The 27,423-nt window shown below is 57.4% G+C and overlaps 4 protein-coding genes across 17 annotated transcripts in view; 2 read left to right on the top strand and 2 right to left on the bottom strand.

The window, feature by feature from the left end:
- The window catches only part of PITPNM2 (phosphatidylinositol transfer protein membrane associated 2), a 126,708-nt gene extending 117,399 nt beyond the window's left edge, over positions 1-9,309 (top strand). For 5 of the 10 annotated variants that reach the window (XM_074321080.1, XM_074321075.1, XM_074321077.1 and 2 more), the window contains exons 15-26: positions 242-412; positions 923-1,072; positions 2,090-2,254; positions 2,979-3,140; positions 3,931-4,079; positions 4,445-4,561; positions 4,897-5,013; positions 5,124-5,272; positions 5,345-5,494; positions 5,925-6,108; positions 6,191-6,319; positions 6,408-9,309. In XM_074321080.1, the coding sequence (XP_074177181.1) occupies positions 242-412; positions 923-1,072; positions 2,090-2,254; positions 2,979-3,140; positions 3,931-4,079; positions 4,445-4,561; positions 4,897-5,013; positions 5,124-5,272; positions 5,345-5,494; positions 5,925-6,108; positions 6,191-6,319; positions 6,408-6,731 (1,967 nt within the window). In that variant the 3' untranslated portion in view covers positions 6,732-9,309. The remainder of the gene's footprint in view (positions 1-241; positions 413-922; positions 1,073-2,089; positions 2,255-2,978; positions 3,141-3,930; positions 4,080-4,444; positions 4,562-4,896; positions 5,014-5,123; positions 5,273-5,344; positions 5,495-5,924; positions 6,109-6,190; positions 6,320-6,407) is intronic. The other 5 variants (XM_074321083.1, XM_074321085.1, XM_074321081.1 and 2 more) reach the window with 4 other exon arrangements.
- A 602-nt stretch (positions 9,310-9,911) lies between these two features.
- ARL6IP4 (ARF like GTPase 6 interacting protein 4) lies at positions 9,912-11,729 on the bottom strand. Its single transcript, XM_019733902.2, has 5 exons — positions 11,567-11,729; positions 10,841-11,125; positions 10,642-10,759; positions 10,247-10,316; positions 9,912-10,169 (listed from the first exon to the last, which is right to left on the bottom strand). Exons 1-5 carry the CDS (start codon positions 11,727-11,729, stop codon positions 10,113-10,115), a joined length of 693 nt encoding a protein of 230 aa, XP_019589461.1. The 3' UTR covers positions 9,912-10,112.
- An 84-nt stretch (positions 11,730-11,813) lies between these two features.
- The window catches only part of ABCB9 (ATP binding cassette subfamily B member 9), a 38,153-nt gene continuing 22,543 nt past the window's right edge, over positions 11,814-27,423 (top strand). The window contains exons 1-3 of one of the 4 annotated variants that reach the window (XM_019733896.2): positions 11,814-12,026; positions 14,428-14,462; positions 22,143-22,223. The gene's annotated coding sequence lies outside the window, so the exon portion shown is untranslated. Of the gene's footprint in view, positions 12,027-14,427; positions 14,463-22,142; positions 22,224-25,044; positions 25,265-27,423 lie in introns of those variants that run through there. The other 3 variants (XM_074321630.1, XM_019733897.2, XM_019733895.2) reach the window with 3 other exon arrangements.
- On the bottom strand, positions 12,960-18,296 carry OGFOD2 (2-oxoglutarate and iron dependent oxygenase domain containing 2). Of its 2 annotated transcripts, XM_019733901.2 has the most exons (7): positions 17,577-18,294; positions 17,128-17,184; positions 16,249-16,362; positions 16,063-16,162; positions 14,525-14,652; positions 14,070-14,327; positions 12,960-13,995 (listed from the first exon to the last, which is right to left on the bottom strand). In XM_019733901.2, exons 1-7 carry the CDS (start codon positions 17,700-17,702, stop codon positions 13,732-13,734), a joined length of 1,047 nt encoding a protein of 348 aa, XP_019589460.2. In that variant the 5' UTR covers positions 17,703-18,294; the 3' UTR covers positions 12,960-13,731. The 2 variants fall into 2 exon arrangements, with proteins under 2 accessions (XP_019589460.2, XP_019589459.2); XM_019733900.2 differs by having other exon boundaries at positions 12,960-14,327; positions 17,577-18,296.

Genomic DNA, 27,423 nt, shown 5'->3' with positions numbered 1-27,423 from the left:
CTTCCATTGTCTTTTATCGTATACTTTTGTACCTAAATATTTTACCACAATCATTATAACTTTTTCAATTAGAAAAATTGGGTTAATAAAGTGACAATGGCCCAAAGAGATCCCAAATGGATAGAGACACACTTTCGGGTTTTCGGTTTTGCGCAGCCCCACCCCGCCCCGCTCTAGGCCCCGCCTTCTTAGGGCGGAGCTAACCGCAGCCTCTGCGATTCCCACCTGGTCCCCCCCTCAGTTTTCCAGCTGCGGCCTGCCTGCCAGCAAGTCTACAACCTGTTCCACCCCGCGGACCCTTCGGCCTCGCGCCTAGAGCCGCTGCTGGAGCGGCGATTTCACACCCTGCCGCCCTTCAGCATCCCCCGCTACCAGCGCTACCCGCTGGGGGACGGCTGCTCCACGCTGCTGGGTGAGGGCCCCGTGGGCTGCCCGGCCCTGGGGGAGGATGGGAGTCAGCGCCGCTCCTGGGGGCTCCAGGCGGGGGTGGGCCTCCTGTGGGGGGGGGGGGTGAGGGGGGGGGGGCAACCTGTACTGAACACCTGAGGCCCCGCTGATCCATGGCCTCACCCCAGTGCCAGGGGGCAGACGGGGACCAGGCTACCCTCCCCAATGCCTGCCCTGGCACAGCTGAAGACCCGAGGGGGCCTGTGATGGGTCCCCAGCACCCAGCCCAGATACGGGGTCACAGGATGGGGGGGCCACAGAGTGGGTCTGGGCAGGACGAGTGTGGAGGCTTCTGGATATCCCCTCTCAGCCCACCCTGGGAACAGCCCCGTCCCACCCACCCCAGCGTGTGTCCCAGTGTCTTGTCACATCCTGGTCCTTGAGGAGCCCCACGTGTCCTGTGTCGCAGCCTGTCCAGATGGCCCACGGGAGTGTCTGTTCTTGTCCTCTCTGTTCTCTCCCCGTCTGCCTCCAGTCGAGACCGTGCAGAGAAACCCCGAGCTGGTCCTGGAGGGCGGCCCCCTGGCCCCTCTCCCGCCCGGGGATGGCTTCCTGGAAACCAGTATCCCAGTTCCCGCGCTCACCTGGCAAGACGGTCCCCACCCAAGCCCAGGCTGTGCTGAGTGTGTGTAAACCCCCTGCTCGTGGTGGCGTCTGCTTCGCTGGCTAACTGCTGCTCCTCAGGGACCCCGCCCCTATGCTCTCCTTGGCCACCTGGAGTGTGACGAGGTGACGAGGAAGGGACCCAGCAGGACAGGTCCTGAGGAACAGGTCCTGGTGCCCCTCTCTGCACACTAGGGCAGAGCCAGGAGGGGCCCCAAAGCAAAGGGGACCCAGGATCCCAGAGAGGGGAGCAGCTGTCCAGGGTCACCTAGCACAGGTGCCAGTCCAAGAGCTCTGTCCCCTTAGTGAGGGTGGCGGGAGCAGCCAGGAGATGGGGTGAGGCCTTGAGCCTCCAGGACTCACCTGCTTCCCCAGGAGAAGCCTTCAGTCCTGGCAAGGGCTTGGATTCTCAGGGTCCCATTCCTTTCCTCCCCGAGGAGGTCCAGTCACCCTTGCACCCCCTCTAGATGTTGTCCTCTAGCCGAGCCCTCCTCTTCCGCTTCGCCCTCTCCTCAGCCCAGGCCCTGGGGACCCTGGCTCAAGCCCTCAGCACCTGCCTTTGTCAGTGTGGTCCATGTAGGGGGGACAAGTGTGAAGCCTCAGTGTAGGGCATCCTGAGAAGCTGCCCGGGCTCCTGTTGTTGGCACCCCTCAAACGCGGCTGCCATGAGCCCTGGAGACCAAGAAGGCTGCTAGACGGGAGCAGTGTTGTAGGGTAACGGGTGGCCGGGGTGGGGGAGGGTGTGGCCTGGTTGCATTGCCTCCTGCCCAGTGTGTCTGTGTCAGTCCTCTGTCCACCCCTGCCCCGCCTCCCTTCTCCCCTGCCTTAGCTCTGTGTTCCGCAGGCTGGTCCTAGCACAATTGGGCACATCCTCACTGCCAACTCTGCTCAGATGCCATGCTCGTCTGCTGCTGGAGGTGTCAGCCTGGCCTGGCACAGCCACCACCCTGGGCCCTCCCTCCCCCTACTCAGGGGCTGGCGGCCCAAGTTGAACAGGGCCTCTCTTACCCCTGGGTCTCTGATCCCTGCCCACCTGCAGCAGATGCACTCCAGACCCACAGCACCGTCTTCCAAGAGCACGCGGCCCCCTCCTCACCCGGCGCGGCCCCCACCACCCGAGGCTTCCGCCGAGCCAGCGAGATCAGCATCGCCAGCCAGGTGTCGGGCATGGCCGAGAGCTACACGGCATCAAGCATTGCCCAAAGTGAGTGCAGTGGTGCCCTTCTGTCATAGCAGGGGACAGTTGGCAATGTCTGGACACAACTGGGGAGGGGGCGCTACTGCCATCTGGTAGGCAGAGACCAGAGATGCTGCCCCACAGCCTGCAGTGCCCAGCATGCCCCAACGGAGAGTGATCGGTCCCACAGGCCCACAGGGGACTCTGGAGGGAAGGAGTATTGGAAGGGCTGGCCCTCTGGGGCCAAGTTCAGCTGGTACAAGGTTGGAGGCATGGTCCCAGAAAGCTGGGAGATGATAGGCCTGCCTGCATGGCAGGGTCCTAGCCCTGGGGGTGGGGTGGGGGCGCAGGGTGCTCCCTGAGGGGCACTGTTTCTGAACAAGTAAGGGAGCTGGACCAGCCAGAGGGGTGGTCTCACTGTGGCCACTCGCCTCTCCTGCCACCCCAGGGGTCAGAAGACCCATGGCTGCCTTCACTCCGTGACTTCTGCCCATCTCAGATGGTTCTCTGCTGCTGGGTGTAGTCCGGGTCACCCCTTCTCATTCCCCCCACCCAGCCTGCTGCCCCTGCCCACATGACCGGTTCTCAGGCTGCCTGTCAGAACGGGCAGTACCGGGGTTGAGGCCGGTGTGGTACCCTCCTGTGCTCCTGTGAGGAGGGCAGTGGGCGCCTGGCTCTCTTCCCAGCTTCCTTCCCGGCCTGTGGTGGCCCCAGCATGGCTGAGGCCTTTCCCGTTGTTCTTGATTCTCAGAGACCTCAGCGCCACTCAGCTACACCCCCAGCGTCAGGCGCCTATCCCTGCTCGCCCTGCCCTCCCCACCCCCCACTACCTCGGGCTCCCGCCCGCAGGCCAGGCGGGCGAACCCCAGTCTGGAGAGGGCCCCCTGCCTCCCCGACTTGAACATCAGAGAAGGTACCGGGCATCACGTGCCCTCTACCCACACTCACCTCCTCCTCTCACTGGGGTCACTCACCGTTTCCAGGCATGTCTCACCTCCAGGTCCTGCTCGCTGGCCACGCTGAGGCCTAACCGGGAGCTAGAAGCTGGGCTGGGAGCACTCAGACATCCAGGGAGGAGGCAGGAATGGCTGGAGTTGGCTGGGGTTTGGGGGCAGGGGGCCAAGGGTCGTGGGTCAGGCAGGCTGCCAGCCGAGGGCAGGAGGCACCATTTTCTGAGCATCTGTGTGGCCACTGGGGAGACACTTTACAAGCCTCATCACTCAGCCCCGCCCGAGTGGGAGCCGAGATTCACACTCAGCCTGTCTGAACTCACCGGGCTCCCAGGTGCTGAGGGGGACAGCAGGCCTTGCCTTGGGGTTCAGGAATTGTAACTCCACCCCCGTGAAGCCTTTCACCACCGTGAGGGGCCAGGAGGGGCCCGGTGAGGGCATGAGGGGACCCAGGGTATGCAATCAGTCACAGGACCAGGGACAGCGAGTCCTGCCTCCAAACCCGCTTGTCTTCTCCCCATCTGACTTCACATCTCGCTGAGGGCCTGTCCTGGGAGTCTGGCTGCTCACCCCCATCCTGGCCTCCTGGCCCTCCTCCTGCTCCCTTCTGTCGCCCAGCCGGGGAGGACACTCGCTTCCACTGCTGCCCTTTTTCCTGGTCGGAGGAGGGTCTCGTCTTTGGGCTGAGCCAGGCCTGAGGGGCCAGGTGACCTGCTGGGGTCCCGGCCCAGTCACAGCCCCTTTTCCCGGCAGTTGCTGCAAAGTGGTGGGGCCAGAAGCGCATTGACTACGCCCTGTACTGCCCGGACGCCCTGACAGCTTTCCCCACGGTGGCCCTGCCTCACCTCTTCCACGCCAGCTACTGGGAGTCAACGGATGTGGTCTCCTTCCTGCTGAGACAGGTACCCAGGGTCCCCCTGCCAGGTACACCCACGCCTCACAGGAAGGTCCCGAGTGACTCCACTGCTGACACAGCCTCATTCCAGAGATGAGGACAGTGGATCCATAAATGAGATCCAGTTGGACCAGAGCAAGCAGGATGGAGGAACCCTTGGGGAAGTAGAGATGGGGTGGATGTATTTGCAGTCAGGGGACAGATGTGGATTTGGGGGGCCCAGAGGGTGAACTGCAGAAGGTTGAAGAGTGCCCCCTAAACCGTCACAGCTTCCTAGTTCCAGCTCCTCCGGAGAGGGCTGCTGGCCTCTCCCTCCCAGGAAAGGAGGGAGGCTTGAGCCTGCCCAATGGCCTGCTTCTGCCCTCCCCCCAGGTCATGAGACACGACAATTCCAGCATCTTGGAGCTGGACGGCAAGGAGGTCTCAGTGTTTACCCCCTCAAAGCCGAGAGAGAAGTGGCAGCGCAAGAGAACCCACGTGAAGCTGCGGGTGAGGGATCCTCTGTGTGTCCAGGCCCATGTCTGTTATCCCATTGAATGCTTACAAGATGACCCATCTTACAGATGAGGAAACTGAGTCGCAGGAAGCATGTTGTCTTATTTAACTCTCAGTCTGTGAGCCTGGAGTTATTACCCCAACTACAGACAGGGAAGTGCAGCCAGGCTTCCTAAGTTCGCCAAGGCCCGTGGCTCAGTGGCCAAGATGGAACTGGCCGTAGTTCATGCTCACTGCACAGGCCCATGCGAGGCTTGAGCTGAGTCCAGGAGACCCCAGCCGCCCCTCCGTCCTCCACCCTGACCCAGCCTCACTTCTCCTCTTCCCAGAACGTGACCGCCAATCACCGGATCAACGATGCACTCGCCAATGAGGATGGCCCACAGGTTTTGGCGGGCCGGTTCATGTACGGGCCCCTGGACATGGTCACACTGACGGGGGAGAAGGTAAGGACACGGGGACGTGACAGGAGCCCTGGCCTCACGGCCCTCTGGTTGGGCTGTGGGAGGGGGCCAGGGACCTGGCCCTCCTGTGACCAGCCTGTGCGGGCTCCCAGGTGGATGTACATATCATGACGCAGCCGCCCTCGGGCGAGTGGCTGTACCTGGACACACTGGTGACCAACAGCAGCGGGCGTGTCTCCTACACCATCCCTGAAACTCACCGCCTGGGGGTGGGCGTCTACCCCGTCAAGATGGTGGTCAGGTATGTGCCTCTGCGGACTCCTCTGGGCAGGTGGGAGGGGCTCTGGTGGGTCCTGATGAGCTGTCCCCCCAGGGGAGACCACACGTTTGCAGACAGCTACATCACCGTGCTGCCCAAGGGCACAGAGTTCGTGGTCTTCAGTATCGATGGCTCCTTTGCTGCCAGTGTGTCCATCATGGGCAGCGACCCCAAAGTGCGGGCCGGGGCCGTGGACGTGGTGCGGTGAGTGGCCCCGAGGGCACAGTGGGCGGGCCTGGAGGCCAGAGGCTCCTGGAGGCCAGGTGGGGAGGCCCTGGGGTGCCAGAGCAGGGGACACATGGCAGGGACCTTGGGGCTTGAGAAGCTGGCACCACCGCTTACTAGTTGTGTGACCTTCACTTAACCCCTTGATGTTGATGCCTCCATCCCCTCAACTGGGAAGTGGGGTCCTCACAAGACAGTCACACCTGCTGCCGAGCGTGTCTATGGGACTGTGACTTAGGCCGTGGACACCACATAGGGGCCGTTGTTATCGTTGCTACTATTACTGTTGGAGTCTGATCAGAAATACACACTTCAGTGGTCACATGGCAGCTGGGTGGGCAAGGAGACGGGGTGGCCCGGGCAGAGGGACGGGGTGGCCGTGGGACCCAGGCCTGCCCCTCGCTCCCAGGCACTGGCAGGACCTGGGCTACCTCATCATCTACGTGACGGGCCGGCCCGATATGCAGAAGCAGCGGGTGGTGGCGTGGCTGGCCCAGCACAACTTCCCCCACGGCGTGGTGTCCTTCTGCGACGGCCTGGTGCACGACCCACTGCGCCAGAAGGCCAACTTCCTGAAGCTGCTCATCTCCGAGGTGGGTCCCAGTGGGAGGGCCAGGGTGCGGACCGGGTGGCAGGGCCGTGCTGTGCCCATGCCCATGCCGCTCTCGCCCACAGCTGCACCTGCGTGTGCACGCGGCCTACGGCTCCACCAAGGACGTGGCGGTATACAGCGCCATCAGCCTGTCCCCCCTGCAGATCTACATTGTGGGCCGGCCCACCAAGAAGCTGCAGCAGCAGTGCCAGGTGGGTGGGCAGATCGCGGTGGGCGGCACGGGTGGGGGGTGAGCTGGGCCCTGTGACAGCTGCGCCCCTCACTGCCCCTCCCCTGCAGTTCATCACAGACGGCTACGCGGCGCACCTGGCCCAGCTCAAGTACAACCACCGGGCACGGCCGGCCCGCAACACGGCCACCCGCATGGCACTGCGCAAAGGCAGCTTCGGCCTGCCCAGCCAGGGCGACTTCCTGCGCTCCCGGAACCACCTGCTCCGCACCATCTCGGCCCAGCCCAGCGGGCCCAGCCTCCGGCACGAGCGGACGCAGAGCCAGCCTGACGGCGAGCAGCGGGGCCAACGCAGCATGAGCATGGCGGCCGGCTGCTGGGGCCGCACCATGGCTGGCCGGCTCGAGTCAGGGGCAGCCCCGGGCCCCAAGTAGGGCACCCTTAGTGAGGCGCTGTGGTCTCCATGGTGCTAGGCCAGGTGGCCAGCCCGCCAGGGGGCCTGGCCTGGGCACACGCCATCGGCTGGAGACGAGCTGTCCCAGGACCCAGTGGAGGACACCGGCTGTGCCACACACAGCCCTCCCAGCCCTGCATCATGTCCTAGGATCTGAGAGGTTCCCGCCTGTCATGGAAGCTGACAGATGACCAGCCCCAGGATGGGGACCGCATAGCCTGGCCTGGAGGGTATTCCTGGACAATTGCCGCGTGTTGAGCTTGCAGCATCCCGACACCAGGCCTGGGCCCAACATGCCATCTCCCAGCCAGTAGCTCGCCCCTCCCCCAGGTTCCCTCCCACCTGGTAGCAGCTTCTTGTTAACTCGAGTTACTCAACTCTTCAACCTCACTGGTTTTGCACTGATTTTGAGAGTGGAGACCCATTACCATCTCCTGTGACTACAGACTCGTTGACATGCATGAAAAGTCAACTTTTGCTGGATCGATTGCCACGCAGAAGGCTCCAAAGTGGCAAATCCTTGTGCAAGCAGGAAAGGCCATAGCTTAATTTCTGCAGCTCCACCTGGCCCACCAGTGCCATGGCAGCCCTGCACCCCTGCCCATCTGCCCAACCTGGAGCCCAATGAGGCTGTGGGCACATCCCAGGCGGTGAGGCCGGTGAAGGCCCGAGCAGGCTCCCACAAAGCCCTGTCTTGGCCTGGGGGGCCTGGCCAGGCCTGGTTGCCTCCTCCTCCTCGCCTGCCGTCAGTCAAGGCCCCACGCCTCAGGCCATCCTGCGTTTCTACACCTTTCTACTCTGATCTGATTTCTATGAGGTTTTTCTAAATGAGCAATCCTTGGCTGCTTCCTTTTCTTAACTCTTTCAGTACTAAGTGCAGCCCCTCCACATGAAAACACCCAGCACTGTGACGGAGTCCAGCCTGGTTCTGGGTCCTGGTGCCCTGGCCCTGCCCACACACTGGGGTGTGGGCTCCCTGCCTCACCTTACCCGTTAATTCCACTGAATTTCTACTCTGGGGTGGGTAGGGCACACACTTAGGTTTTTTAAATGCCAGTTCCGTTCCGATGCCGAATCTAAGAAGCCACAACTCGCGGCGTTAGCTTAAAGGCAGGCAGCCCTGGCTTCACTTCCTACCTGGTAAGGACCACGCTGTCCTGCACGCTGGGTCTGGGCGTCAGCCCTCCCGCCCCAGAACCGACCTTGATCTCAGCTGTGGCACTTGGCTCCAGGCAGCCCCTCATCCTCTCCTCCACCTTCTTCAAGGCCGGGGGCCTGCCTGGCCTCGGACAGCTGTCGAGTGACCAGGCTCCACGTCCAAGCTGCTGCCAACCTGGATAGGGCCTCGGCCGCACAGGCTGGGCTGGGCAGGCTCACTGGTGGATGTTAACCTCTTCCCGTGTGTAGATATGTACAGCCGAAGGGTCGTGTAAATGTTCTGCCAAAGTGGGTCTTTACAGAACGAAAGCTATTTATTTTGTGCAGAGAAAAACGTCTGAAGGGATGGGACCTTCAGGGTTTATTCCTATTTAAGATGTAGCTTTTTGTTGTTTCAGGCGTTATGTATAAAGCAACAATTATTTTATGGACCAAGTTTTAATGTAACTGTTGCAGTAAAAGTGCAATATCTGACCCCCCTCTGCTCCCCAGCGGGAAATCGCTCGGCCGACAATCACAGCCCCGCTGAGGGGCCCCTGTGGCCAGTGCCTCCTTCTCTGTTGGTCCCATCTCACCCCATCTTGCCTACCGCCTGGATGACTAGCCATCTGGAGAAGCACCTGGAAGTCTCGGGCCTGCCTGCAATAAAGGCTGGGAGGCCTCCTGGCCCGGAAGCCACGCGGCAGTGGGCTCGGCTTCTCCTGGCGCACGGCGCCCCCACAGCTCCACGCTCCCCACCTTCCTGCCCAGCCGCCAGCCATGCCAAGGACAACAGCAATAGTGCCCTGGGCCTCTCCCAGGAGCCATTAGCCATCGATGGTGAGATGGGCAGCCCACCCTCCCTGTGGACATCCCCCAGGTCTGCTTCCTGCTGCCCTTCATTCCTTTGGAACAGTCTCCTCTTGAGGAAGCACCAGTGTTTCGGAAACTAAGAGAGGGAGGGCAGAGTCCTTTAAAAATACCAAAAATGTTTACAGAGTTGGGTGCTGAGCTGCATGGCTCAGGCCTGACCAGTCATTACCAAAGGGTGAGGCAGGCCTTGCCAACTGCCACCCCCACCCAGGCCTGTTAGAATAGAAGCCTTAGTCCAACTCCCACCCCCAAGCCCCAGGACTCAGCCTCTGCCCGCCACCCCCAGATCCGACCACCTGCCTTCTCTTTGATTTCTAAAGAGGGATTCAGCAGAGACCCTAGCCCCTGCCCAGCCCGGGCTGAGCCGCCCATCCACCCGCCACGTCCGTCTTCACGTCTCGGCCCCCTCCTGTCTGTCTGTCTGGGCCATGTGTGAGCCACGTCCTGACTTGCCCCACCCACCATTGCTGTCCCCGCACCATCAGGCCTGAGTGTGCTCTGTATACAGTGTAACTGTCTGTCACGAATTAAAGAAGCAAGAAGACTTCCTTCTGGGTCTCGTTACTGCACCAGCAATCAGAGCCGTGGGGAGGGGTGGAGGCCCGGCCTGGCCTGTGGGGAGGAGGGGCGCTCCTTCCCAGTACACATCGCAGCTGCACTCACAGCAGCACCAAGACACAGGGGCCTTACGCTGTGCTGGCCCCTTCTGGCCCCTTCCTGGGTGTGAGCTTGGCTCAACCTCACAGCACCCAGTGACGTGGGTGCTCTAGTCTCTGCTCTACAGAGGATACAGCTAGTAAGCCGGGCCAGGATTCTCTCCCGGGCCACCTGGCCCCAGCACCAAGACCCTGCACTGTTGTCATCTGCAGACTAAACATGGAAGGGCAGCAGTCCCCCTCCAAGCCTGAAGGAGTCGGGTTTAAGAACCAAGTCTCTGGGTTTGGGACTTGGCTGGGCTGGGGGTCGGGGTCATTCTAGGCGGGCTGATTCGGGGATGAGCGGGACAAAGGTGGCTGATTTGGCCTATGCGCATGACCACCAGGGCACCCCCAGCTCCCCCCCAAAGCTCCTGCCCCCTTGTTTGTCCCCTGGCGGTCCAGGAGCACCCATCCCTCCCCTCAGCACAAAAAGCAACAGAACAGAGGCAGTCTCCAACCAGAGTCCATTTAATACGTGGGAAGGTGCGTTCTTCCAGGAGATGGGGGAGCTGATTAGGACAGTGACCCCTCCTCCACCCCTACACCTGAGAAGAGGCCAGTACACAGAAGAGGCAAGCAGCACCCATCAGGCTTCCTGCTGCCCACCCTGTCATGCCACCGACACTGTCCACGGACCTCAGCTAACGGGGCCCTCAAGGCAGCAGCCCTGCTCGCATCTGGAAGGCCAGGCCATCCCCTCGGGTGGCTTGCTGGTAAGAAGCATACAGGAGGGGACACATCAGAAACAGAGCTGAGGGTGGGCCCTGGGCAAAGGGGCGATACCCACCTTGTTGATCTCCCGGTGTCGCTCCTTGGTTACGATTTCCTCTAAGACCTCGCCGTCTCCTTTAATGAGCCTGGGGGAGGAGAGGGAGACAGGCTGAGCCTCTAATGCAGGAGCAAGAGAACCACAACCACCCAGCAGAGGGGTGCCAGGCCTCAGGACAGGGATAAAGGTGGCCAGGTGGGTTCGGCCATCACGTCAGCCAACAGCGGCTCTTGGAGGACCCTCGTGGCCCTCCCACCCCTGCAGCTGCTTGCTCTAGGCAATGGGGAGGAACTACCTGGGAAGTCCCATCGACAAGTGACTACTTTTCTCGCCAGCCCTGGCCCTCCTGGAGCAGCAGCCACCGCCCCTCCTGAGTGCAAGGCTGGGGCCGGGCTTCAGCAAGCACTGCCCACCTGGTCCGTCCTGTCTCTGGGTCCACCACCTTGCGGATGACGCTCTGCCGAGCATCCCACTCCTCCTTGGTCATGGGCTTCATGGCCTGGATGCGGGACTTCTGCTCGTCCGTCAGGACTGGAAGGAGATGGCAGGGAGGGGGTGGGCAGGCCTCAGCGAGGGGACCCTCCCGGGCCTGCACACCCAGCAGCACACTACCTGGGCCGTCCTCTTCCTCCTCAGCTGATCTGTGCCACTGGTCCAGCGAGGGTCCTGGCAGAGCCTCAGGTGGCTGCACCTTCGTCTTGTCCTTGCTTTTCTTCTTCAGCTTCCTCTTCCTTTTCTTCTTCTTCTTCCTCTTCTTGTCCTTGTGCTTCCCCCGCTTCTTCCGGCCATCACTGGAGGAAGAGGAGGACGAGGAGGAGGAAGAGGAGCTAGAAGAACTGGAAGAAGAGGAGGAGGGGCTGGACCGTGGTCTCCTCCGGGCCTTGTGTTTGCTTCTCTCTGTGATGCAGGGAGAAGGTGCGGCTGGAAGGCCAGGAGGGGAAGGACACCTTCCTTCCCCTGCTCTGGCCTGTGTAAGCTCAAGCCTACGACAGAGGGGTGAGGCTTCCTGGCACGGATCAGCACTCTATGGAGAGGCACTTTTTGGGCTCCGCGTAGTTACTGTCTGACCTGCAGCATGGCGGCCAAACCCCACAGCCCAGGCCCAGATGCACAGAGAGCATCATGAAATGCTCCCATTAAGCGACCCACACTCCGTGGGCCGGCCGGCCCTGGATTCTGGGTTCTTCCATCCAGACACCCACGTCCTGCGCTCTGCACCGCTCTGCTACTGCGCACTGCGATTCCCCCCGGCCGGCCCCAGGAAGCCCGCCCGGCTGCCTGCAGTTTGTTCCTTCCATCAAGTTCCCGCACCCCTTTCCCATTCTTTCCGGTCCTCACCCTCTGCCCCAGAGGACGTGGCGCTGGCCTTGCGGCCATGGGATCTAGAAGCGGAGCAGCTCCTCGGAGCATCCTTACTGCTCTTCCTCCTTTTCTTTTCCGACTCTCGCCCCCGGGACCGGCTGCGACTCCTCGAGTGCTTGCGAGAGCCGACGTGAGCCATAGTGTTGTGGGCTGGGGACGGGGAGGCGCTAACACTGAGGCTCTCGGGGTGGGCCCTCAGGCTGCGGTCCAAGGTCCTCGGGGTCCCAGTACCTATCCCCACCCCGGGGCAGGGGTATGAGGGACTCCGCCGCAACCTCACGATTCTCACCCACTCCCACTCCTGGGGACCCCGGGTTTCCGCCGATTCCCCGCTCGTGCGCTGCGGCCCCTTTAAGAACCCGCCCCCGCTGGGGCGCTCCACGCCTGCGCACGCGGCTCCGGCTCCCTAGGACCCACCGCGATCCCCAGCTGCCAGGTACGTTCTGGATCCCTTCCCGTGCGCTCCTACCCTCTACCCCCGCGCCCTCTGCGGCCTCGCTGCCTTAAGGAAGGTCCCGCCGGGCTACTCCGTTCTCTCCTCAACCGCCCACAGGGCCAGTGCACCCGCCCCGCACTAGTCCTTCACGTGAGGAAGCGGCTGCGAGGTGACTTCCGGCGCGGGGCGGGGCTTGGGAAGGCTGTCCGGCTGCGAAGTGGGGCGCTGCTGCCCTGAGTTCTGAAGCCCCTGGTTCCGTCTCTGGGGCAACCCAAGAAACAGCCTGGCGCGCCCACCTCCGGAAGAGGCAAGCTGGGGATACAGGTTCTGCCTCCAGTCCGGTGCGAGGCCGTGCCAGCGCCCGCAGCTCCTGGCCGGGACGTGCTCTCCAGCCTGGTGCCAGTCCCAGAGCTCGCAGGCCCTTTGCCCCAGTTGTGCCCTCTCCCAAGATTGCTCTTCCAGCGCGCGCAGCGTCCTTCACGTCCCAGGAAAGGCGACCCTGTTGCGCGCCGTTTTCCACCCTGGGCGGTCTGCAGACCTGTCCAGCCCATAAGGCCCTGAGGCCCAGGGCTAAGAAGCCGTGGTCTTTCCAACGTCCCCACCCAGTAATACGGAGGTCTCAAACTCAGCAGTCCATAAGGGGCCAGAGATATCATGGCAATGAATGAGGGAGGAAGTCCCATGAGGGACTGCACCACAGGTCTGTTTAGACTGGGCCGCTGAGACTGCTCCAGCTGATTTCTGCAATGTGGGGATGGCGCCTGCTAAGTTTCCAGACATTTCCACCTCCCAGGGAAGCCAGAACTCGTGATTTCAATATGGAAATCCCAGGTTTTCCAATGTGTAACCAACCCAGTGTGCACAGCTGCACTCCTCACCCAAGTTTGGGACCAAGTTGCAAACTCTTCAGTAATAATAGCAGCAAACTCAGAGGGCTGTTATAAAGCACTTTATGTATCACTTCAGTCTCACAGCAGCTCTAGGACACAGGTACTTTCCAGATGAGGAAACTGAGGCATAAAGGGGTCAAGTGGCTTAGCCACAGTCACGGAGCTGGAAGTGGCAGAATCAGAATTGAACCCAGGCAGTCTGCTCCCGAGTACCTGCTCCTAACCCCTCTGCAGTAACCCCTCAACACCATCTACAAGGTGCTACTGGTCACCCACCCAAGTCCCCTTTATAGACAGAGGCATGCATCCCTGGCTGTGATGTCCACTGCTGACAGCTCACACCTGGACGTTTCTCTGGAAGATTCCCTTGGCCACTGGTAGCCACTTGTCCTGGAGATGCTGTCTGGGAAGTTATTCGTACTCCCACCCCCACACACACCCTGAAGCCAATACCTGATGCTGGAGGCAAACTGGTAGATTCATGCTCCAGAGTTCCCGTGGGACTGGCCTGAGTTGAAACGCCATCTAAACCCACATCTTGGTCCAGCTCTTTCCTGCCCTGTCCTGCTTCCCTGACTCCCTTCTGCTGAGGGTATTACTCGATAAACCCCTTGCACAGGACTCCCCATCAGGTTCTGATTCTAATAAACCTGACCTAAGCCAGCCAGATTACTGAAAGAATGACCCAGAAGCCTGCTTGTCCTTTTGAAACAAGAAGTGTCAAGGGCTGCAGGGAGTTTATTTCTGCCCCACCCGACCTAAGGTGGCAGAGCCCTCTGCTGTCGTGCCAGCCCCCACACAGGTCCCAAGCAGGCTCAAGTCAGCACACACACATCCACTGTGGGTGGCTCCTCTCGGGTGAAGCCGTCGCCAAAGCCCTCATCGTCCACCAGGTCAGGCTTGCGGCCGCACATGGGGCAGAGGTGGTTGCGCACAGCAGAGGCCCGGAGCCAGACGACGAGATTCCAGCGCTCGCCAGTGCCCAGGGGCCGGGCCCCATGCAGCTGGCCACCCCGGTGCAGGATGCCCTGGCCCACCACATGCTCCACCTCCAGGGGCTTGGCCAGGGCTGAAGGTGCCTGCAGACAGTTGGACTCAGGCCTGGGCACTCCCGGCTGCACCAGGCCCTGCCCCATGGCTCACACACACTAACCTGGAAGAGGCCCCCAAAGTATAGGGCGCCCCCTGTGAAGGTCTTGCCCAGGGCCACGTTGATGGTCAGCTCAGCATTGTCGAAGTGGCAGCCCAGCTCGCGGTCCTGGCCTGGTGCATACTTGACCACGAAGGCACGGTGGCTGTCGAGCCCGCCACCGCCACAGTCTGGGTACAGCAGGGCCATCAGCGGCTGCAGGAAGCGCTCCCGCAGCGGTGTCACCAGCGGCTCATCCAGACCCAGCTCATGTAGCAGCACCTGGGAGGGGGACCGCCGGGGGTCGGCAGGGACACTGATAGGGCCTCACCCTGGGACATGTTGAACTTTCTAACAATCCTTCCGTGATCTCATTTTGCAGACGGAGAGGCCACACAGCTCGGTGGAGCACTGCAGGTAAGTCTCCCCAGACCCAAGGGCCCCTGCCTCCTGGGTTCACCAGGCGGAGCCTCACGCACCCCATAGTTGTTCATGGTGTTGGGTCTCCCCTTGGGCATGTCCGACTGCTCGAAGTGTTCCAGCTCCTCCAGCAGGGCCTGGCAGAACGGCGGCGTAAACACCGGCAGTCGATAGATCCGCTGCTCCTCTGCAGGGAACAGACAGTCTTGTCGGCCGGGAGCTCTGGTGTGGGTTTCAGTCTCCTCATGAGTTGTGTGAGCTTGGGCATGTCTTTTCCTTTCCCCCAGTCTCAGTTTCCTCACCTGTACAATGGGGGTAATGCAGGCACTCCCTTCTTGGGGCTGTTGGTGAGGATCTAATGATGTACCATGTGTGCAGCAGGGGAGGGCTATTCTCGGACCCCCCCACATTATCCCTGGGGCCTCTCACGGGTGCCCACAGGCCTAGCCTCCAGACTCAGACATGAGTCCTACTGAGGCCCAGAGGTGGGAAGGGGTTAGCTCAAGGACACCCAGCAGACCAGCTATGGAGCCAAGCCAGCACCACAGAGCCAGCCTCGGCCTCTCTCTGTACCCTCCCCACCCCCCCGAGCCACCAAAGTCTGCACCCCAACTCAGATATCTCTTGGAGCCTCTGTTTTCCACACAGGAATGCTGAGAGGCTGCTCTTTCTTGCAGGGACCTGGTGGGGCAAGGTCAGGCTCAGAATGGAAACGGGGACATTTCTTGGCAGATGCACCATTGCCCCCAGGGTGCAGGGCTCGTGCCCCCACACGCACCTTTGGCCAACTCATAGCCAAGGCCCAGCCCCCACCCAGCCTCTGTACAAGCTCAACTGTTGGGGAATGGAAGGCAATGCGGGGCTCCCCTGAAGCTAGGAGCGGGGTTTCGTTCCACATTCCACCCTTTGCTCCCAACAGGGTGCAGGTTCCCTATGGGGAGCAGCTTTTATATCTGTCTCCCCACAGTATGCCCCAGACCGGGAATAACAGTAATTGTAAGACTAGAAAACACTTACTATGCCCCCAGCCCTCCCGGGGCATTGCCTCTCACTTGACCATCACAACTTTCAAGATGGGTGGTATCATCACTCCCATTTCACAGATGAGGAAACAGGGTTTAGCCAGCAGGAGACCCAGGCAGGACATCAGGGCAGGTGAAGAGCATTCTGGAGTGGGGTGTGGCTGTGTGCCTCTGCTCAGGGCCATGGCAGCTGTCTGGCAGCCCCTCTCCCACAGCTTTAGGTCGTAGCAGCTTCAAGAAACTTCACTCTTGCCCAATCCTTCAGGTCTAGGGACGGGAGCTGCTCCCCACTATTGCCAGCCTGGGGGGCCGTTCACCATCCCTTGCTGATCCCTTAACCAGCCTATACCTGCCTCAGTTGTCCTCGTTAAGCAATTCAGTCACCCCTAGCTGGCTCATGCGTGGTACAAGGCACTAAATAACTACCTGTTGGGCGAGTGAGTGAATGAATGCAGATGCCCTGCTCCTGTACTCTATAACTCCTGATGGTTTGCTTTTGGAGGCAGACAGGATGGGCAGAGGAACCCCAGTCTCCCACCCTCTAGTCCTGTCAGGTGACGGAGCCCAGACCTCACCTGACACTGTCTCCAGCCGCTGGAGCAGGCCCTCGAGGTCTGCGCCCGGCAATGTGCTGTACTCGGCCGCAGCCAGAAACTCGGGGGCCAGAGCCACATCCTAGGGTCAGAACACACAAGCTGTGGGACAGGCAGGCCCCCCACCTGGATGCCTCCTCCTCCCAGTAACCTGCCCCTGCCGGGTACCTGCAGCGGGTTGTAGATTTCCAGCCTCGCCGGGCGGTAAGAGTTAGCGATGAGGGCCTTCCGGGCAGCTGACTCCGGCCCCAGCCGTTGCCGCCGCTCCACCTCCTGCTCAAGCTGGGGTGGCACAGGGCCCACTTACCAGGACAGGGCCTCTCCCCAAATCCCCAAAGCCATTGTACAGATGAGGAAACAGGTCAGGAAGGCCAGAGCAAGGCCCAGACTGGGAGCCAAGTCTCCCTAGAGTCCTGACTCGGGCAGGGTCGACTGCAGGTGCCAAGCTGTGAGCTGAAGGGAACTCCTTCCAGAAGGGGGTCCATCCCACTCTGGGTTGCACCTGCCTGAGCGTGGCTGGGAGGAGAGCACTTAGATGCACCTCAGCCAGCTGGGCACACTCAGCGAGGGGAACAGAGTCCCAGCCAAATCTTGTGTTCCAGAGGCTATAGAGGGCTCTCCTGGGAAGCTTCCCACCACTCACCCCCAGGTGAGGGACGAAGGGGAGCCCGGCAGCCCTGGTGCCAGCCTAACCTGGTGCCAGTCGGGGTTGGGATAGCCAGGAGCTTGGCAGCCCTGGGAGGGACCTCAGTCCCAGCTGCTGTGAAACCCTGGGCAAGTGACTCCCCTCTTTGAGCCCAAGTTTCTCGTCTCAGAAGGGCATGAAGTGGACAACTTGGCATGTTCCTCTTTCTCTTTTTCTGGTGTCAGGACCCAGGTGCTGCGGTGAGTGGGGACAGGAAGGGACAAAGGAAGATTTAAGGAGCGCCGCAGGGATCGGGGACTGGCAGGTCTGAGGCTGGGAGAGCCCTCAAACTGCTGACACCAATCTGAAACGGAAGGTCTAAGCTGGGTGTGAAGGGGGTAGTGGAGGGTAGGAAGTGTTACCTCTTCTAACAGCTGCTCAAAGTCCTTGGGGCTGACGCAGCCTCGGCTGCGCAGGACCTGGGAGTAAACAGATCAGTGAGCACGACTGTGTGATCCTGGGCAAGTCACTTAACATCTCAGCCTCAGTTTCCCCTCCTAAAATGGAGATGAGAGCCCCGACCTCACAGGATCGTTGAGGATGAAATGCGATAAGCGCGTTAAGCAGAGCCAGGCCCTGTCCTAAGCACTTTACATATGTTAGTTCATTCATTTCTCACGACAACCCCACTAAGGAGATAGTTATCCCCGTTTAAGGTGAGAAAACCGAGGCACCGAGACGTGAAGTCATTCTTGTTGCCAGATGGAAGCACGCGGGGCGCGCCACGGGCAAAGCAAATGACCCCGGGACAAAAGTCCCTCCCCCACCACTGCTCCGCTCACTGCCCCGCAGAGCCGCCGAGGCCACTCACCGGGCCATAGTCCTGGCGCAGCTGCTGCTCTCCCCGGAAGCGCACGTGCAGCCCGTAGCGCGCCACGTACAAGTTTTCGGAGCAGAAACAAGCGCAGCGGAAAAAGCGCCGCGGGGCCGTCGCCATGGTGAAGAGGCGCGCGCGGCCCGGCGGATTCCGTAGGAGCACTTCCGGGTACGCCCCTCTCTAACGGATTGTGGCGGTGGGGGGAGGAACGAACAAACAAAAACAAACCTGCGGCCAAGGGGCCGCTCTCAATTTCCAAGCGCAGAAAAGAACGGAGACTCCGCCCCAGTAAACGGTCTGCGGTCCAGAAAAACGCTCCGGGGCCGGGGTGGGGCCTTCTCGTTCCGCCGCGCAGTGTCCCCACCCACGAGGCGGAAATTAATCGCCCCACTTTATAGATAGGTGAACTGACAGTCACACCTTCACGGGACATGAAGAGTCAGGGGCTCGGAACCCCAAGACTTTTCCCCGCCTCCCTTTTCTGCTCAGTTTTTGAAGAACCAGGCAGCCCCACGAGGACAGTTAAAGGCGCTCTGCGATCCTATCTCGTTTCCTCCAACTGCTATGCACCATCCAGTTCTGTGCGCCTGAGCTTGCATATAGCATTTTTCCCAGGTCCCTGCTCCACTCGCCGGTTGCCACCGCCGCGGTCTCAGGATTTGCTGATTGCCCCGTGAGTGTCTCCGCGAAAACTCTCCGTCCGACGTGACTTCCGGTGGTGCTCCCGATGCATTCGAGTGTGGGCGGGGAATGGGCGTGGTCTTCCGTGGCCACACCTCCATGCGTTGGTTCGGGTTCTGCCAGCCGCAGTGTGAGATGAGAATCTCTTGTAGAGCGTGCGTCGCAACCTCTGGGGGAGCTATCACAAACCCTGCCTCTGGGACCTCATCACGGTCCGCCATGCACCCCGCAGGCCCAGGTCTGTAGAGCTCGGTGCAGAAGCATAGAAGGCAACCGTATTACTGAGATGGGAAAAGTAAGGCGTGGAGCAGGGGAGGAAGTCGTGTCCCCTAGACCTGCCCCCTGCCCTAGAGTTCTCTCCATAGCTCAGCATGCGAGGAAGACTCTGGGGTCTCAAGACTCCAGCCCTTACTCCACATAAACAGGTGCCTGACTACAAATGACAGCTGTTGACCAAGCCTCCTCTCTACTGGACCTGTGCATCTGTCACCTGGCCTCCTTATCTCCTTACGTCCCTACAGCACAGCTTTAAGCTACGTACTGTTACATCACCATGTTATAGAGAGGAAGCAGGTTCAGAAGTGCAGTAAACTGCCCCCGCCCCGTCACTCTCCAGTAAGGGACAAATACAGGGTTTGAACCCAGTAGTCAGACCTCTGAGTTCCCAGTTCACAACAGGGGTTCAGTGGTGAGGGTGAGACTATGAGGGAATTTGACTTTTCTGTTTGTACTTGTTACATGTATGCAAGTCGTCCTACACAGACACACACCAACACTCGTGCACACACGTGTACTCCAGCACATACTTAGATGCTAACATTTACATACAACCACACATGCCATCAACACATCTCCACATACACACCCTCAGTCATGCACATAAAGTCACGGTTGCACAGATATTTGCACACCCAGTATCACTCACACTCATGCACACCCTCACACACGTACTCACCCACCGTCACATCCCACACATGGTCACACCTGTTCACACTCACGTAAGCAGCACAGCCCTGTTCCTTTCTTCTCCATGGCAACTTGAGCTGGGAGGCCCACACAATGGGCCCCACGGCCCAGAAGGGAGATGAGAGACCTTCACATTCCACGGTACCGTGCCAGGACGTCCTCCCCAGCTGTCTCCAGCAGCACATTTATGGGGGTCCACGGCTCCGGCTATCAAAGTCTCGCCACCTCTCCCCAGTGCCTTGGGGGTCCGGGAGTGGGCCCCTGCTCTCTGGGCGAAGCCTACACCAACAGCCTGATTGCTTTTCACACTGACTGGGCAGGGCTGTCAGACCTCCTGAGCGTGTATGTCTATGAGTGTGTGAGTGTGTCTATGAGTGTGTGATGTGTGCATGTGAAAGTGTGTTTTGAGTGACAGACAAGGTACCTACCATTCTGAAGCTTTCAGTCAAGTGGCGGAGAGACAGGAGCAAGGAAAGAAACAATTACATGATCAAGTCATTTTTATTCAGTTGAAGGTGCTATGAGATAAAGTGGATGATGGGATGGCAGGTGCCTGGAGGTGTCCTCTTTCGACATGACAGGGAGTTCCTCCAAAGAGTGACATTTCAGCTGAGCCCTAACTGCTGCAGCAAGATCTGGCAGGAAAGAGTTGTAGGCAAGGAAACTGAAAGTGCAGAGGCTCTGCGATGGGCAACACAGATGAGAGGGTGAGCCATAGGGAACGGGGCCTGGTGGTATTAGAGCCAAATCACTGGGCATGGGAGGCCACAGTTAACATTTTGGATTCTACCCTCTGTGCCCAGGGAAGCTGTTTAGTCCTCACAACAAACTCTATGATGTAAGAACTATCCTGATGTTACAAATGAGGGTCAGAGAGGTTGAATGATCCACCTAAGGTTGCACAGCTTGTAAACGATGGAGTCTGGAGTGGAACCCAAATCTGCCTCTGCTTGCTTGTTCATAAAGTTACAGGCAGATCTCCATGGGTGCCCCCTCCTGACTCAGGCATGAAATCAAGGTCACTAGGACATGGGGACCCTGGGCCCAGCCTTATAAAAGCTACCAGGCTTCCTTAAGGAGAAGACTGGCCCAGAGCTGTGTGGCCTGAGAAGGTGTTTCAAGTTTCATGGGCCTCTTGATTGCCCAGCGATAGTGAAGGGCCCTGCTATCCAGGAAAAGATCTATTTCCCCAGCTCGATGTTCAGTACCCCGTTAACTGCCAATCTCCCCCAGGAGGCCCAGGGCCGGCCGGCTCCCCAGCCTGCCACTGTGCAGGCATCGCTCGTGTAGCCTCTGCCCAGCTCACCCGCTCAGGTTTCTCCCGTTACAGCAGTTTGCAAGATGAGCATGTTCTGCTTGTCAACCTAGACTGGCCTTCCCCATGCCCCCCCCCGCCTCCTTGGAGACAGTGTCCCCGCTGCCACCCTGCCCAGCTTGGGCTCAGTCACCAAAGAGAACAGCAGCGAGAAGAATATTAATAGTAAGCACAAATCAATGTGACTGCCAGCCAGAAGTGACGTATTTTTGTTGGTTTCATGAGGTATTTCCATTATCTCTATTTTACAGATGAGGAAACTGAGGCTCCCGTAAAGTTCAGGGGCCTGTCCAGGGTCATAAACCTAGTGAGAATTAAAGCACCCATTCTTCTGTCTGGTTCCAGAGAACCGAGTGTGTGTGTGTGTGTGTCTGTGTGTGTGTGTGTGTGTGTGTGTGTGTATGTATGTGTATACTCATGTATGTGTATATATCACATTCCTTTGAATTAACGTGGAACACCCATACCAAAAGGGTACAAATCATAAGTGTACAGCTTGGTGAATTTTCACAAACTAGACACCCATGTAACCAGCACCCAGATCCAAAACAGAGCATTCCAGCCTCTCGGTCACTACGCATCTCCCAAGGGTCCTAAAAGCAAAGACCCCTCTTGCCTGTTCTTGACTTTGATACAAATAAAATCACATAGTATTACTACTTTGTGTACTACTTTGTATCTCTTTCACGCAGCAGTGAACACTATGTTGTTGAGATTTATCTGTGGTGTGTGTAGCAGCAGGTGGTTCTTTTTCCTGGCTGCATAGTCTTCCACTGGGGGACCATTCCAGCCATTCCGCAGTTGATGGCGTTTGCATTGTTTCCGGTTTGGAGATGTCATGAATGAAGCTGCTATGAGCATTCTGCTCTCTTATTTTTTATAGCAGTAAAATATACGTAATATAAAATTTACCATTTTAACCAATTTTTAGTATACCTCATTTCTTAGAGCAGTTTTATGTTCACAGGAAAATTGAGCTGAAAGTGCAGAGATGTCCCATACACTCCCTGCCCCCCCCCACACACACAGAGCCTCCCCCACTGACAACATCCCAGTATCAGAGTGAGACATTTGTAACAATCAGTGAAATCACATGGACACTTTGTTATCACCCAAAGTCTATAGTTCACCATAGTTTAGGGTTCACTTTTGGTGCTGTCCATCCTGGGGTCTTTGACAATGTACAATGACATGTAACCACCACTGCAGTAGCATACAGAATAGTTTCACTCCCTAAAAATCCTCTGTGATCTGTCTATTCTTCCCCCCTCCTCCCTAACCCCTTGTAACCACTGATCTTTTTATGCCTATGTCTCCATAGTATGTAGCCATTTCAGGCTGGCTTCTTGCACTTGGTTAAAAGCATTTTAGGTTCCTCCATGTCTTTTCATGGCTTGATACTCGTTTCTTTTCATGGCTTGATACTCGTTTCCTTTCAACACTGAATAATATTGCATTTTCTGTGGACATAAGTTTTCAACTCATTTAGGTAAATACCAAAGAGCGTGATTGCTGGATTATATGGTAAGAGGATGTTTAGTTTCATTCAGATGCCACCAAACTGTATTCCAAAGTAACTATCATTTTGCATCCCCCAGCGATGAATGAGAGTTCCTGTTGCTCCACGTGGTCGCCAGCATTTGGCTGTGTTGGTGTTTTGGATTTGGCCGTTCTGTTAGGTATGTACTGGTATCTTGTCATTTTAATTCGCAATTCCCTAATGGCATAAGACATTGAGCATCTTTTCATATGTTTATTTGCCATTTGTAGATTTTCTTTGTTGAGGTGGAAGTCCAGGTCTTTTGCCTCTTTAAATCAAGTTATTTGTTTTCTTGTTGAGTTTTAAGAGTTCCATGTATATTTTGGATTAACAGTCCTTTTTCAGATATATCTTTTGCAAATATTTTTTTCCCAGTTTGTGGCTTGTTTTCTCATTCTCTTGGCAGTATCTTTCACAGAGCAGAAAGTTTTCAATTTTGATGAAGTCCTGCTTATCAATTGTTTCTTTTATGGATCATGCCTTTGGTGTTGTATCTGAAAACTCATCAACATACTCAAGAAAATCTAGATTTTTTTTCCCCGATGTTATTTTCTAGGAGTTTTATAGTTTGCGTTTTACTTTTAACTCTATGATCCATTTTGAGTTAATTTTTGGGAAAGGTGTAAGGTCTGTGTGTAGCTGCTGCTTTTTCTTCTCCTTTTCCTCCTTCTTCTTCTTTTTGCATGTGGATGTTGTTTTTCCAGCACCATTTGATGAAAAGACTGTCTTTGCTCCTTTGTAAAGATCAGTTGACTATATTTATATGGATCTATTTCTGGGCTCTCTATTCTGTTCCATTGATCTGTCTCTTCTTTGGTCAGCATCACACTGTAGTTTTACAGTAAATCTTGAAGTCAGGCAGTGTCAGTCCTCTGACTTTGTTTCTCTCCTTCACTATTGTGTTAGCTATTCTCACACAGAAAAAAATGACAGAGGCTGGATTTGAACCCAGCTCTGAGTCACTCTAACTTTTGGATAATCGATCCAAGATATGCTGTTGTCACACAACAGCCTAGCAGACTGCCCCCCCCCCCCCCGTGTCTTTCCTTAAGGAAAGAATAGTCTGTGAGACTGTGCATCTCTGGGACTGTATATTTCTCTCTATTTAGTCTCTAAAAGAGGGTTTGCAGCCAATGACGAGTAAGATTCCCCACGGGTGGGGGACAACTCAAGCCAGGCAGAACCACATGGAGACCCCCGATGAGCTGCCTTAAAAAGATTTGGGAAGGGGCCTTGTCTCTCCTTCCCCCGCCTGGGAAAAACCGCTGCTGGCTCTGACTTTTCCCTCTCACCTAATTGGGAGAAAAGTCTTGAGAGTGATAAAATTAAGCTTTCCCTGCTTAGCTCTGTGAAACAATTTCAACATGTGATATATGTCCCTTAAAAAGTTGCATACCTCACCTCAAGGACTTTCTGCTTCGGCTGTTTGAAGATCAACATAATTGGTTTGGGTTGTTTCTATAACGTGATAAGTGAGTCTCACAGACCATGCCAAAAACACTGCTACTCTTTTGTATACTTATCAATAAAAACCTCCAGTCGGCTTTATTCGGGGCTCCAGTCTTTCAGAACTGTGAGCCCCCTGGCCTTCTGAGATTTAACTGCATTAAGTCTCTGTATGTTTCTTTCTTAAAACTTATCCCAAAGCCGCCCCGTCTCGCACCCTCACTGCCCGTGTTGTGCTGGACACGACAATATGCTCTTCAGGTACAACCATGCATTGGCTTTTGTTTTTGCACAAACAGTAACATACTTTATTCTGTCCCTTGTTTTTACTCAATATGTTTGAAGAGGTCATTCCATACCTTTACGTAACTTTGTGTATAGATAGGTACATAAATCTCTTTTCCCCTGCTACAGGGAATTCTGTTGAGCGATGCTCTGTAATTATTTGGTCAGTTCCTTATGGAAGGGTATTTGGTGATTTCCAGACTTTTGCAACTACAGTAACTATCTGCAAACTAGTATCTTTGCTCCCCTCTACCTGTCTAGCTATAGAAGAAAATCTTACTGGATCAAAAAAAAAAGTACATTTTAAATTCTGAATTTTGCCAAATTCCCCTTGAAGAAGGCTGTTTTAAAATCAGAGGGTGTTTGAAACCTCTGACTGAAGGACAGAAGGATGTGGACATCTCGGGCCCCACTCTGCTGCCCCTCTGGGCTGTGACCCACTCTCCCCAGCTCTTGGTTCAGGCCACACTGATCCCGTCTTGTTCCTCCAACGGCCAGGCGAGTTCACACTTCAGAGCCTTTCAACTTGCAGTTCCCTTTGCCTCGAATGCTCTTCCCACAGACCGCCCTGTGGCTTATTCCTCCTCACCTTGCACCCTTCACCTTTCTCAGAGAGCCCTTCCCAGTTAAGTAGCCCCAGGGCACTTTACACTGCCTCACCCAGTTTTATTTCCTTTACAACGCTTACCTCTCCCAGATATTATCCTATGTATTTACTCGTTGATTTTCTGTCTCCCCCACTTCAAAAAGATGGGAGTTTTCTGGGTTTTTTTGCACACGTGGCTGTATTCTGAACACCCAGCACCTAGCACCTAGCAATCACTCAGTACATATTGCTGCCTGTGTTTCTCCATAAAATGTATTCCCTCACAACACATACAGTTTACTTATTTGTTATGTGTATTGCCTGACTCCCTCACTAAAATGTCAGTTCCAGAAGGCCTGGTACCTTGTTTTGTTCACTGTCATATCTCAAACGCCTAGAATGGTGCACGCCACATAGTAGGTGCTGGATAAATATTTGTTGAATGAATGAATGAGTGAATGAATGAGGATCATAGCCCCCATCCTTCAAAGAAAAACAGCCGTTAAAGAGCAGACCCAGCAGGTGAGGCCATTTCTGTGCGCGGAGGGCCTGGCTGGGCAGATAGGGACGGGGCTGGTTGCAGGTGGGCAGCGGCTAGGTCTGGTCACGCCCCCAGGAGGCCCCGCCCCAGTCTAGAGGCCCCGCCCCCATCAGAGGCCCCGCCCCGCCAGTCAGCTGGCTTGGGAGCCAGCGCCGCTCCGACCTTGTCAAAGCGCAGCCGAGGCGGAAGGCGGGGAGAAGCGGCCGCAGGAGCCGAGCTAGCTCAGCGCCCGGCTGTCTCCAATGAGCGGCACGGAGCCTGCGGCCCTGAAGACCCGAGCCCGCTGCGCCCCCTCCCTACGGCTCACCTGATGTCAGGTAAGGTAAGAGGTAAAAGCGCGGCCCCCTCCACTCCCGACCCGGTTCCTTCCCAGGCTTGGGTGCCAAGCGGGGCGCACGCTGGAGGGCTTCTTGTTCCCCCTGCCCCCGGGATGGAGTAGGCATCTCCAGTGAAGGTGGGAGCCTCCTGGGAGCCTTTCTGGCCCCATCCCTGTACCCCCACGCCCGCAGCCTCCACCCGCCCCCATCCCTGCAGAATCCTTTCCACGCCCGCAGGGCAAATGTTGCATTTTTTTTTAACCCCTCAGGCGCCGCTGCCTCTTGGACAAGGGTTAAGGGTGCCTTTGGAGAAGGATCCTGAATGGCTGCCCTTCCCCCCAGGCTCAGACTGGCTCCGCATGCCACACAGCGGGGCCTGCCCACATAACCTGAGCGCCTGGCTGTTTGAAGAGGTCATTCCTGGGGGCCTCCTGGGCCTGTCCACCTTGGCAAATCCCTTCCCTCAGTCTCCCCAGCTGGTGGACAGACAGATGCTTCTCTTGCATCCACCCTGGTGCCACTTGCCCAGGTTTGATGTTAAGACAGCTTTAAGCTGGTCTTACAGGATTCCTGCCCTCTGCCTGCTGTCCCACCCCCTGGAGAAAGGCTGGCGCCCATTCCCCTGCTTCAGATGGGGCAGGTGCAAGGTGATCAGAGGAGGCTTGTAGGAAGGCTGGGGTAACTCCCCAGTTTGTAGGGAGGCTGGGGTAGCTCCCCAGTTTACCTCACCTAAAGCCACGAGTTACCTGAAAAAACTTTCCTAAGTCCCAGCATGGGATGTGGTGGGCTCCGCAAGGGTGGGAGTCAGGATGGAACAACGTGGGTCCAACCCAACCCTGGTCCTGCCTTTGGAGACCCGCGATGACACTATGTCACAGAACTGTCCTCAGTCAGCAGTGTTTGCTAAGTAGTGTATGGGCCTTTCCACCACTGGCAATGAATGGCCACTCTGGGTTGAAAAGTTCACCATGTTAGGGGTGAACTGAGCTGCTTGGACCTCCACCCACCCAGGGTGGTGCCGGGTTCTTAGCACCTTGTCTAGCACTTAGTAACACTCCATAAATGGTAGCTGTTGTTGTTGTAATAATAATTATTTATTATGTTCTGTGCACCTGACAGCTGGCGATGCCCCAACCACCATTTCTTCTGTGAAGAAAAGCCTTTGACGAGACCTCCGTGGGGATGGGGCCACTTGCTAACCCTGTACCATGTCTTATCATGTGGGGTCGGGCAAGTTGCCCCTGTCTCCCCGGGCTGTGTGTCAGGCCTGGCACTGCCTATGCTGGCCTCTGGCTGCCACCTTGTCCCTCAGGCCACACACGTCATCCGCGTGCCCACAATTTGCCCTCCACCTTCACCTCGCTGATCCCAGCGATGTCCTCCATGTCAGGCAGAAGGAAAGCAGGGACATGCCTCCGAGGAGCCCGATGGGCTTGTCCCCTTCACCCTCCTGCTCAGTAACTTTAACAATAAGAGAGTAGCCTGTCCCCACCTAGAGCTGTAACCCGACCTGAGTTGGTTCTGCTCCATCAGAGCCTGGAGTAGAAGACTCAGCTCTTGGGAGCTGGGCACCCTGGTGCTGTTTCTCTGCCTCCAGTTGCTGGGTGACCCTAGACAAGCGGCATCGCTTCTCTCTCTGGGCCTCAGTTTCCCCGCCTGTAAAACGTGGTTCAGGTAGTCTGATGCTAGAGTGCAAAATTTTGTTTATTCCAGTGAAGATAAACAACTGGGGCTCCCAAGCGGGTGGCTGTCCAGTGGGCTTGACATTACCCAAAGTGGAAGGGTGTCAGGAAGGACCCCCGTTCCTCCGCCAGTGACTCGGAGTAGGTGCAGGGAGAGCCAGCCAAGCTTCTGGGCTGGTTGCTGGCAGATCGGCCTCCTGTCCTACTTCTGAACTCCAGCTCCTTTCTGGGGGCTGAGGGATTCCCTGTGCCCACCGAGAGGGGCACAGCAGCGGAAGTGACTGGCAGGCTTGGGCAGCTGGCATTGGCCTGCCCAGGAGGCGTGGTGGGGCACCCAGCCAAGAGCATCCTTCTCTGGGCTCCGACTCATGCTCACCCACTCACTGGCTCCCCAAGGCCTCTGCATTGCAGCAGGCAGGAGCCAGCACTGGCAGCCCAGCGGGGCGGGGGTGGAGCAAGGGGCCTAGGCAGGGGGTGTCTGT

Source organism: Rhinolophus sinicus, linkage group LG16, assembly GCF_036562045.2.
Source record: "Rhinolophus sinicus isolate RSC01 linkage group LG16, ASM3656204v1, whole genome shotgun sequence".
NCBI classification, from domain to species: domain Eukaryota; kingdom Metazoa; phylum Chordata; class Mammalia; order Chiroptera; family Rhinolophidae; genus Rhinolophus; species Rhinolophus sinicus.
Note: the sequence above shows the minus strand (reverse complement) of the source record. Positions and strands in the feature narration are given on the sequence as shown.

Bases quoted from the DNA above. Each gene is read 5' to 3' on its own strand.
- ARL6IP4 (XM_019733902.2), bottom strand. From the start codon at position 11,729: ATGGCTCACGTCGGCTCTCGCAAGCACTCGAGGAGTCGCAGCCGGTCC. The intron at 10,760-10,840 runs GTAGTGTGCTGC...ATCTCCTTCCAG, and splicing joins GGAGGAAGAGGACGGCCCAG to TCCTGACGGACGAGCAGAAG. The intron at 10,170-10,246 runs GTGGGTATCGCC...GCTTCTTACCAG, and splicing joins GACACCGGGAGATCAACAAG to CAAGCCACCCGAGGGGATGG.
- OGFOD2 (XM_019733900.2), bottom strand. From the start codon at position 17,702: ATGGCGACGGCCCCGCGGCGCTTTTTCCGCTGCGCTTGTTTCTGCTCC. The intron at 16,363-17,127 runs GTAACACTTCCT...GTGCCACCCCAG, and splicing joins TTGAGCAGCTGTTAGAAGAG to CTTGAGCAGGAGGTGGAGCG. The intron at 16,163-16,248 runs GTACCCGGCAGG...TTCTGACCCTAG, and splicing joins AAATCTACAACCCGCTGCAG to GATGTGGCTCTGGCCCCCGA.